Source organism: Salvelinus sp. IW2-2015, linkage group LG36, assembly GCF_002910315.2.
Source record: "Salvelinus sp. IW2-2015 linkage group LG36, ASM291031v2, whole genome shotgun sequence".
Lineage (NCBI taxonomy): Eukaryota > Metazoa > Chordata > Actinopteri > Salmoniformes > Salmonidae > Salvelinus > Salvelinus sp. IW2-2015.
This window is the reverse complement of record NC_036875.1, coordinates 18,415,956-18,426,712: the sequence shown is the minus strand read 5'-3', so window position 1 is coordinate 18,426,712 and position 10,757 is coordinate 18,415,956. Positions and strand designations below refer to the sequence as shown.

At 43.3% G+C, this 10,757-nt stretch overlaps 1 protein-coding gene across 3 annotated transcripts; it reads right to left on the bottom strand.

Annotated features, from left to right (window-relative positions):
- Positions 1-732: 732 nt before the first annotated feature.
- LOC111959707 (centrosomal protein of 97 kDa-like) lies at positions 733-10,744 on the bottom strand. 3 transcript variants are annotated; one of them, XM_023981476.2, is made up of 11 exons: positions 10,655-10,744; positions 8,954-9,096; positions 8,072-8,230; positions 7,878-7,979; positions 7,645-7,758; positions 7,369-7,535; positions 6,780-6,944; positions 6,283-6,443; positions 5,472-6,159; positions 2,576-2,651; positions 733-2,492 (listed from the first exon to the last, which is right to left on the bottom strand). In XM_023981476.2, the coding sequence occupies exons 2-11, from the start codon at positions 8,993-8,995 to the stop codon at positions 2,040-2,042; spliced, it is 2,127 nt and encodes a 708-aa protein (XP_023837244.1). In that variant the 5' UTR covers positions 8,996-9,096; positions 10,655-10,744; the 3' UTR covers positions 733-2,039. The 3 variants fall into 3 exon arrangements, 2 of the variants coding, with proteins under 2 accessions (XP_023837244.1, XP_023837243.1); XM_023981475.2 differs by lacking the exon at positions 10,655-10,744 and adding an exon at positions 9,796-10,478; XR_002876712.2 differs by lacking the exon at positions 10,655-10,744 and adding an exon at positions 9,796-10,478 and having other exon boundaries at positions 2,407-2,492; positions 5,684-6,159.
- Between the last annotated feature and the right edge of the window lie 13 nt (positions 10,745-10,757).

Sequence of the window (10,757 nt, the reverse complement as noted above, 5' to 3'; positions counted from 1 at the left end):
GACAGGTGTGGCATATCTTGGCAAAGGACAAATGCTCAATAACAGGGATGTAAACCAATTTGTGCACAAAATTTGGGACACACTTTTTGTGGGAATGGAACATATCTTTACATGTTGCATTTATATTTTTGTTCAGTATACATTGAGATCATTATGGATGCACGCAATATTATTTGTATTTGTTAAATGGCAGCCAAGCATCAATCATCATGTCACCAGAATAAAACTCAATATTTATTGGAAAGGAGAATCAAGCTCATCACCTCGCACATTCACCACCCTGTGAAGTTCATAATTTATTTAGTAGCCTAATAAACTGCATGCTTTCCCGAGTTGTAGTGGGAGGACCAAAAAATATCACGTGACTCCAAGTTTCGTGACGCCATTTCTCGCATAATTAATTTTACAGACACAAAATGTCAAGCAAACAAGTTGTCCAATTTGTAAGTCGCTCTGGATAAGAGCGTCTGCTAAATGACTTAAATGTAAATGTAAATGTAGGCATTTATACAATTTTAAGAGCAATTCATGTTTCCATCAGCCCAGTCGTGACTTTCTTTCATGCGTCAGGTCATCAATGCACACTTTTCTTTTAAGTGCACTAAAATTACTAAAAGTTAATTGATAAACACTGACAGCCCTATAKATTATGTATAACGTTACTGACTGCTGGGTTATATTGCAATTGTGGGTTATCGGTGAGAATGCATAATGAACGCCAGAAAGCAAGGGTCTCGTTTTGATATTTATTCATACAGAAAAGTCAGCGAGGAAGGTTTGATGGAGTTTGGGTAATGAAGGTTTAGGGTTTGGTGGTTAAGGGGTTTGGAATGGGCTTTAGGAGGGTTGTGGTCTGTGAAACAGYACAAGAGGGAAAAGGACATAAATACCATAATGTGATGGATAAATAAATAGGGATAAATACAGATAACATAAGCACGGGGTGTAAAGTACTTWAGTAAAAAATACTACTTAGTTTTTGGGGGTATCTATACTTTACTATTTATATTTTTTACAACTTTACTTGACTACATTCCTAAAGAAAGTTATGTACTTTTTACTCCATACATTTTCCTTGACACCCAAAAGTACTCGTTATATTTTTWATGCTTAGCAGGACAGGAAAATGGTCTAATGCACACACTTATCAAGAACATCGCTGGTCATCCCTACTGCCTCTGATCTGGCGGACTCACAAAACACATGCTTCGTTTGTAAAGGATGTCTAAGTGTTGGAGCGTGCCCCTGGCTATCCGTAAAGAGAAAATAAAATGTGGTCTGGTTTGCTTAATATAAGGAATTTGAAATTGTTTATACTTGTACTTTTGATACTTAAGTATATTTAAAACCAAATACTTGTAGACTTTTACTCAAGTAGAATTTTACTCGGCGACTTTCACTTCAGTCATTTTCTATAGTATCTTTACTTTTACTCAAGTATGACAACTGGGTACTTTTTCCACCACTGCCTGAGCATGACAGATAGGGAAGTTGCAGATGACCAAAGTTGGAGGGTAGATGGACTTAATGCGTAAACTTAATGTTGGGGCATGTCATGGATTAACATTTTTAGCACCGGTCTAAATTGCATGTCTGCCGTGTACGTAAAAACTAAGGTGTCGGAAGCTGGGACTGTCGTTCCCACGTCTCCCGAATGTAAATCAAGCATTAGCCTAATTGTCCTTGGACTGACAAATCATGGCAACCAACAAAGCATTATTGAATGCAGGAACAGTCAGGTCTCCAGGCTAGCAGCAGTCCAAGAGATTTAAAGTCAAAATGAGAAAAGTCATCCAGGCTAGATGAATGTATACACATTCGTGAGTCCATATGCCACTCACTATATGGATGTTAGTCAGTAAGTTCTATGAGGCGCTGTTAGAGCCATCAATAACATTCATCAGCACAGATGGACTGAGTTTATGGGCAGTGTCTTAGCCAATCCCAGAAGACTAGGAGTGGGACAGGCACTTCAGATTGGACTTTCCAGTGTGTGTGTTGCTGCTCTGTGTCTGTCTCCTGTGTTCTGAGCGGGGGAGTCAGGCTGTGCTGTTTCGGCAGATGAGGGCGGCTGTGGTGTGCCTGTTCTGTTGCTGGCACCCCCCTCCTCTGCCTCCTCCTCCTCTCACTGTTGCACGGAGGACAGGTACTGCTCCAGCAGACTGTAGTCCTGACTGTTCCCCCCACCACAAGGAGCCGGGGACCCCCCCCACGACCAGCGGCCGCACAGTCTCCAGAGAGTCGCCCGTCCCACAGCTCAGGAAAGTGTCTTCCTGCCCCACCTGCAGTTCATCTGTTGACTGGAACCCCGAGTCTGGGAAGGAGAGGACTGTACAGGCRGAGTTTGCAGTGCTGGAGGCCAGAGGTAGGGGGAGTGGAAGAGCTGGGGGACAAAGCCCGGAGGTCAGGGCTGGAGCAAGAGATGACCCGGCCTGAGTCACGCTGGCCAGCTGCCCCTCTACAGAACGCTGCCACTGCTGCATGGACTGAAGCTGCAGAGAGATGGGGAGAAGGAGTGAGAAAGGGTGTGTGTATGTGCATCTACATTTGATGCATGAGCTTGTTTATCACTGACCTGCCTCCATAGAAACCTCACAGCCTCCTCCTGTACCAGTCTCTGCAACCTCTCCTCTTCATGCTGCTGCCTCACTCTGTACACACAAACAACAAAGTATTCTTTGGAAGAATTTGACATATTTGCCTGATATGTGACCTTCAACAGAAAGAGCTAGATACCTTCATCCTTCAGACCTATCTGTCTGTGCCATCAGAAGTGTTGAAAGAGCTAGCTAGTTACAGTTYAAGTCAAAAGTTTACATACACTTAGGTTGGAGTCATTAAAACTCGTTTTTCAACCACTCCACAAATTTCTTGTTAACAAACTATAGTTTTGACAAGTCGGTTAAGACATCTACTTTGTGCATGACAAGGAATCCTTCCAACAATTGTTTACAGACAGATTATTTCACTTATAATTCACTGTATCACAATTCCAGTGGGTCAAAAGTTTACATACACTAAGTTGACTGTGCCTTTAAACAGTTTGGAAAATTCCCAAAGAGGATGTCATAGCTTTAGAAGCTTCTGATAGGCTAATTGACATCATTTGAGTCAATTGGAGGTGTACCTGTGGATGTATTGCAAGGCCTACCTTCAAGCAGTGCCTCTTTGCTTGACATCATGGTCAAATCTAAAGAAATCAGCCAAGACCTCAGATAAAAAAATTGTTTAAAAAAATGTAGTCTGGTTCATCCTTGGGAGCAATTTCCAAACGCCTGAAGGTAGCACGTTCATCTGTACAAACAATAGTACCCAAGTATAAACACCATGGGACCACGCAGCCATCATACCGCTCAGGAAGGAGACGAGTTCTGTCTCCTAGAGATGAACGTACTTTGGTGCGAAAGTGCAAATCAATCCCAGAACAGCAAAGGACCTTGTGAAGATGCTGGAGGAAACAGGTACAAAGTATCTATATCCGAAGTAAAACGAGTCCATATAGACATAACCTGAAAGGCCATAAGCAAGGAGAGCCACTGCTCCAAAACCGCCATAAAAAAGCCAGACTACGGTTTGCAACTGCACATGGGGACAAAGATTGTACTTTTTGGAGAAATGTCTTCCTGGTCTGATGAAACAAAAATAGAACTGTAAGGCCTTAATGACCATCGTTATGTTTGGAGGCAAAATGGGGAGGCTTTACAAGCCGAAGAACACCATCCCAGCTCGTGAGCACGGGGGTGCAGCATCATGTTGTGGGGGTGCTTTGCTGCAGGAGGGACTGGTGCACTTCACAAATAGATGGCATCATGAGGGGAAATATGTAGATATATTGAAGCACACTCTAGACAGTCAGGAAGTCAAAACTTGGTCGCAAATGGGTCTTCCAATGGACAATGACCCCAAGCTACTTCCAAAGTTGTGCAAAATGGCTTAAGGACAACAAAGTCAAGGTATTGGAGTGGCCATCACAAAGCCCTGACCTCAATCCTATAGAAAATTTGTGGGCAGAACTGAAAAACCGTGTGCGAGCAAGGGTCTACAAACCTGACTCAGTTTCACCAGCTCTGTCAGGAGGAATGGGCCAAAATGCACCAACTTATTGTGGGAAGCTTATGAGGCTACCTGAAACGTTTGACCCAAGTAAAAAAATAAAAATAAGGCAATGCTACCAAATACTAATTGAGTGTATGTAAACTTCTGACCCACTGGGAATGTGATGAAAGAAATCAAATCTGATATAGATCAATTCTCTCTACTATTATTCTGACATTTCACATTCTTCAAATGAAGTGGTGATCCTAACTGACCTAACACAGGGAATTTTACTAGGATTAAATGTCAGCAATTGTGAAAAACTGAGTTTAAATATATTTGGCTAAGATGTATGTAAACTTCCGACTTCAACTGTATATACATATATACAGTTGAAGTCGGAAGTTTCATTTAAACTTACATAATTTATTTTATGTAAACTTCCGACTTCAACTGTACATAAAAAATGTCACTCTGTTGCAGGAGAACAAGGCTTCCAACATTCCAATGGCTATAGCTATATTCTGGAGCATGGCCAAAGACAACGCTTTGTGCACTCCTTACAAAAGGCTAAATGTCTGCTATTTTTAATGGGAATTGAAGTTTTGTATGGAGATATTCTTGCCAGTTTCTTATCTAGCTCACCACCAAGTCTATAAACAAATGTGTGACCATGCCTTTTAGGCAACACCATCCAGACATAGCAATGAACCATGCCTTTTAGGCAACACCATCCAGACCATAGGAATGAACCATGCCTTTTAGGCAACACCATCCATAGAATGAAACCATGCCTTTTAGGCAACACCATCCAGACATAGAATGAACCATGCCTTTTAGGCAACACCATCCAGACATAGGAATGAACCATGCCTTTTAGGCAACACCATCCATAGTAAGCAATGAACCATGCTTTTTAGGCAACACCATCCAGACATAGGAATGAACCATGCACATATGACATTGGTAATACCTCATGCACAATCACAACTTGTCTGGTTGTGTTCAAGCCCAGTGCCAACAGACATGATCCAACTAATTGAGGGCTTGATAACTAGTAGCAGTTTATATTTTATTCTATGAGCTTTGAGATTTGTTTTGTAATTAAAATCAATTTACAAATGTAATACATTATCATTATTACTAGTGGCCTGATTGAAACTGGTGAAGTCTGCACACTTTGTGGACCAGGACTGGAGAACAGTGTCTACACTCCGATTCTCTACCCTTCTCCTTAAGTGTGCACTCGTACACTGCCCCTCATGAATTTGAAAGGAATGGACTGGTGAGAGGGATATGGTGAAAACTCCCATCAGGRATTTACGCAGCAATCCAATGCTTTTTAATGCATGAGGGGGAGTGAATGAGAGCACCCTTCTGGAAAAGAGTAGAGAATAGGAACGCAGCCCCTGGATTTCTTGGGGTCTGTTCCGTACCTCTCAAACTCTCCAGAAAGGAAGACTATGTGATCCTGCATCCTGCGCAGGCGGATCTCACACCGCACCTCTTTGGCCAGCGGGTGGCAGCGCCGAGTCCACATTCCCCTCCACCATGCCTGGATCCTGACGGCTGCCCTGTCCGCCTCACAGCGGCCCAGCCTATCACATCTCACCACTGCTTTATCTTCCTGCTTAGACCCCGCCCTCACCTCTACAGCATTGCAGTTTGAGTATGCTCCCTGGAACAGAGCGCTGTCATTGGTCTGTGATTGGTCATCTCCCATCATAGGTAGACCGGCAGTTGAGGTTAAGGTACAGGTGAGGTGGCTGTCACCTGACACCCTTTCTCTCTCCATCTTTCTCTCCTTCTCCTTCTGGCTCTCACTCCCTCTCCCCAAGGGTGCCTGTTGGGTCTTTTCGGGATGAATGGGGTGTTCGGGCACCAGCGAGTCGTGATCAAACGTCTCCGTCTCATCCTCACTGTCAGAGCGGGGGGATTCAGAGGTGACTAGGAGGAAGGTGGACTCTGAGGAGAGCAGGCTGCCGTTGAGTTTGTACTCATCTGTCTGGCTCTGGARGTCCTCCGGGTAGAGGCGCTCCTCCACACCCCTGAGGCCAAGGAGAGGAGGTGCGGCCTGGGAGGGGTCGCAGCTTAGCCACATGTTKACCTGCACCGTCGCCAGCTCTAAACACATGCACACACAAAGAAGAGAGGAAGAGATTCGATTTACACACCAGACACACACGGATTGATGGGAGTTACAGAATTGAGAGAAACACAAACACAGGTAAAGTTCATGTCCTCTACCTGTCGGTCTGGTTGATGGAGCAGTCACAGGCGTCGTGGCTCTGTCTTCCTCTATTAGAGGCACATGGCGGGGGCTTTGAGTCTCCACATCCAGCTGGGTGGGGCGGGGAGGGCTGGGGAAGCCCCCCTGGGTCTGCTGCAGGAGCTGCCTCTGGTGGAACCTGTATATATACACACACGTCCCCTGGTTAACTAATCTGATACAAAGGAGAGAGTAATTAAACAGTCATTTCAATGATTGTGCAAGCTGTCTCATCTGCTTCATATTTCTCATCTGGTTAAAAGATACCTTGCGGTACCTTGAAGTTAAATGACCAAAACTAAGCAGAAAAGCCACAGATGGATCCAGTTTAATGTCAAATGGATTCTAACAATGGGTAGGATTTATATTTGGCACTTTTTCCATGTGATCACAGGGAGGAGAACACATCCACTACCTGTGTGATAGTTTGAACAGCTGTTGGCATCACAGTCCAGTTGTGAATGCATTCTCCTACCTCTGCTTGCTGAGGATCTTCTCCAGCTTGGCATCCTCCGCGGTCTCCAGGGCTGGCGTGGAGGTCAAAGGGCACACTGTGGCCAAGTACTGGACCAGCTGCACATGCTGACCTGGCCGGTATGATCGACCTTTGCCCTGGCTGTACAGCCACTCTGCCTTCAACCTGAGATCAGACGTTAGAGACATTAAATCACCAGCAATAAGAGTGATCATCACACAACACTTCGATAGTATAACTGGATAATACGACCCAGCAACTTTACAGTCACAAGTCCATTTCCCTACCAAGGYATTGACATTATGGTTTGAAAGGCTCAGGAGTATTTTTTGATTGCCCAAAGATTATGATCACGTGCATGAAAATMTTAAAGTAGCTATTTGCACCTACAAACGGGAGGAACCAGAAAGACCAGACTACTGGAATTCTTTGCATTTTGGTTATTATCTCAGAGCAGGCTCAACTTGCGCAACTGCTCAAGTCACTTCCTCGGGCAATAGGGAAACCCTTAATCTCAATCCCTGCCTACCCCCCTTACCATGCCTAGCTGGCATTTGTAACTTCAATGGAGTTCTGGAACTAGTCTCACCCTTCTTTCTGAGACACCACATATCCATCTAGGATCTTGAGATTCAGACACCAGCTCATGATGTACGGCCGGTAGTCGTATCGAGGCAACGAGGGGGTTACCATGACGCAGGGGTTAGTCATAATGGAGAGCTGTTCCAGGTCATGGAGGGGTGCCAGGTAGGAGATCTGTGGGAGGCAGAGAGAGAGAGAGAGAAAAAAAAAGACAAGCAAGTGAGAGAGAACTAGGTGAGATTGTTGTAAAAGCAGAGCAGGAACAAAAAGGAAGGGTCTTTACCTCATTGAGGTCTCTAATTTCATTCTCTGCCAGGGAGAGGATGGACAGATGGATGGGCAAATGAGCGGGAACGGTCTGCAGCGTCGTAATGCTATTTCCATGGAGGAGAAGGGTCTGCAAGAGAAATGACAGCCAGTCAATCAACACCACAACCAATCACTTAAAACCTATCCTACTTACTGCTCCAGAATTCTATCTGAATCCCCATAACATGAGGCAAGACCTGTTCTCACCTTTAAGGCTAACAGCTTGGTAACATCACCAATGTTGGAGATGTTGTTATCAGACAGGTCCAAGTGTTGGAGAGCCACACAATTGTTGAGCTGCTCAATGACCTGAGAGAAAAGTGGACATCCAGATTGCATGATCAGGAGACAAAATGTACACAAATATAGAGGGYGTACCTTGTCCACTTTTTTCACCTCACCTTGATGTTGTTGCCTGCCAAGTTGAGCCACTCCAGGTGTGGCAGGTCTCTCAGCCCTTCAATATAGCCAATACTGTTATTGGGCAGGTTCAGAACTCTCAGCTCGGTCAGACGACACACACCCATCATTCGCACCAGGCGGTTTCCAACAACAGARAACTGCACAGCAAAGAAAACAGGAAAGAGAGAGGCAGGATGAGACAACAAAACAATATAGAGGGAACTAATCCAACCCAATGTGGTACATTGCAAGTTTGCAACAACATATAGAAGTAGTAAATGCCCATTTTACAAATTAGATAAGGAATTCAACCATGTTCAACAGTTAAATTGAACATATTCCATCAAATGTGCCTTGGTGGATATGCAAATGTAGTCACACAATCAATCATGTAACAGTACCCAGTAAGAGGGAGTGTACGAAAGGCTGTGATGTATTTGTAGTTAATCATATCAGTAATGTTAGTTCATCATATCAGAGCTCTAGCTCCGCTCACCGGTGAAGTGGAGCAGAGCATGCTGCGCAATCTTCAGCTCAGAGAAGAAGATCAGCTCGAGAGAAAGTTCCAGCCATCCATGTTTTTTCCCACCAGTTAGCTTTCATTGTGTTAGCCAAGACCAGTGTSTGTCCTTGTTGATATTCCACACACACTTTGGTTGAATAAAGTTGACAGACCACTAAGTGCCTTAGCCAATCCATACTACATACACTGTGCAGTGCTGTTCCGTGCCTGTGCATCTTCAGCATTATTAAACCCCCTCAACTGGAATCCTACCTGTCTATCGTCTGTGCCCTTACCAGCACACAGGAGCGAACACATAAAGTAAAACCTAACCTAAAGAATATACAGTCCACCAAGACCTCACTTACAAAGAGCCTACCTGTTGGAGGCCTTGGCTCCTCTCCAAATGGTCTAGTTTCATGATGTGGTTCCGGTCCAGAATGAGCGTGTGTGTTTCATCAGAGCAGGTGAAACTGGGCTCCAGCTTCTGCAGACRCTGGGCTGACAAGTCCACCACAGGACCTGAAGGGGAAACCGGGAGAACCATAAACATGGGAGTGGATGGATGTATAATCTATTATGCACATGTTGATAGTATCACCATGAACATGAACGATGCATAGAAACAATATCAGCCTCTCAACGGCAACTAGGGAGGCAAGCTTATACATCTACTATGCACATGGACACTGCTTTAAGCATGATACAGACAGGGAGCCAACTGAAACATGCAAGCAGTCTTGGAGAACTTCTGTTGATCARTATTATGCAGTTTATCCATACTAGGTCTACTATAGTCTGAGGGATGATGATTCATTCACATTCACTCTGCTGATTGAGTAGCTGATAAAGCAGTGGGATTGGAGACATGATGGTTGTGAATATCCAGCATGATATTGGGAGTCTTGTTCAGACAATGAAAATATTTTTTCACATATCCAACTGAAACTGCTCAACTGAAAACACTAATCAATTAGGCCATTGTGATCTGTTGGCTCTACATTAGTCCTTCAGTCCTGTAAGCATGACTATGGACTATGAGATGACCACATTCGCTGGAATGAGGACAGGATGGGTAGCTACAGACAGTAAGTAGCTCCAGCTAGTTAGCTAGCTAACGTAGGATAAAGCCAATCATTTGAAAGAAACGTTATAGCTATYTTCGCTAAATCGTTGACCTACAAAGTCGAACATCACACAAGGGAGCTGTCATGCACTCACCAGTTGTGTCAAATGTTACATCTGATATTCCCATTCTGCGAAGAATATACGATAATGCACAAAATTCGCTAGCCTGGTTCCCAGCGCACAACTGTCTTGTCAGTCAGTACAACAGAAAAAACGATTAAGAATTTACCGGAATATGTAGTAAAAAAAAAATCCGTTCGCCATAAAGGACCACTATGCTTGGTTTCAAAAAGACTACAAATAGGCTTTACCGCAGCGCGCCACTGTTGTCGATTCTCTGGGGGAAATAGACTTCAATAGATGTACAGCTGATAGCAATTCCAATWTGAAAGTACAGAAATCAAGATGCTATTTTCAAAGTGTATACTGATCAAATATCTCTTCAACTTTAAAATACCTTCATTTTGTTCAGTTTTGGATTGGTTCCTTTCTATCAAGGCCATACTTCAAGGGCGAGAGAAACTAACAAATGGCTTTTCTTTTTGTTTTTGATAGTCCAAGATTCTCCACTAACGAAAAGTATGTGATACACTTGATTATAATTCTTGCTAAATATCACATCCATAAAATGAAATTTCTAAGGAAAAAAACATGGTATTAAATATTTTTTTAAGTTAATTACTTTGACACATTAAATTGCATGCTCTGTAAGAATAAGAAGTTACTGAAATCAATTGAAACTCTTAYTTAAGCTTTCTCATTTCTTTGAACGTAAAACCCTGTAACGTTATGTGTTTTTGTGTTTATCTGRTTGTGACGTTTTATGTAAAACATTTTTAAGAAGAATGTATAGATTTTTGTAACACATTTGAATTTGTATCCTTCAAAATGTATGGAATTTCAATAAAACAAACAGAAAATAATAATGCAAATAAAAAAATCAAGGCCATACTTCCCGCTTGTGTCAACGCCAATCAGCCGATCGAGTTGCTTATTGGTCAACTACTTTGCATGAACAACATTTATATTTGAAAATCCAAATAATGCTTCTGACT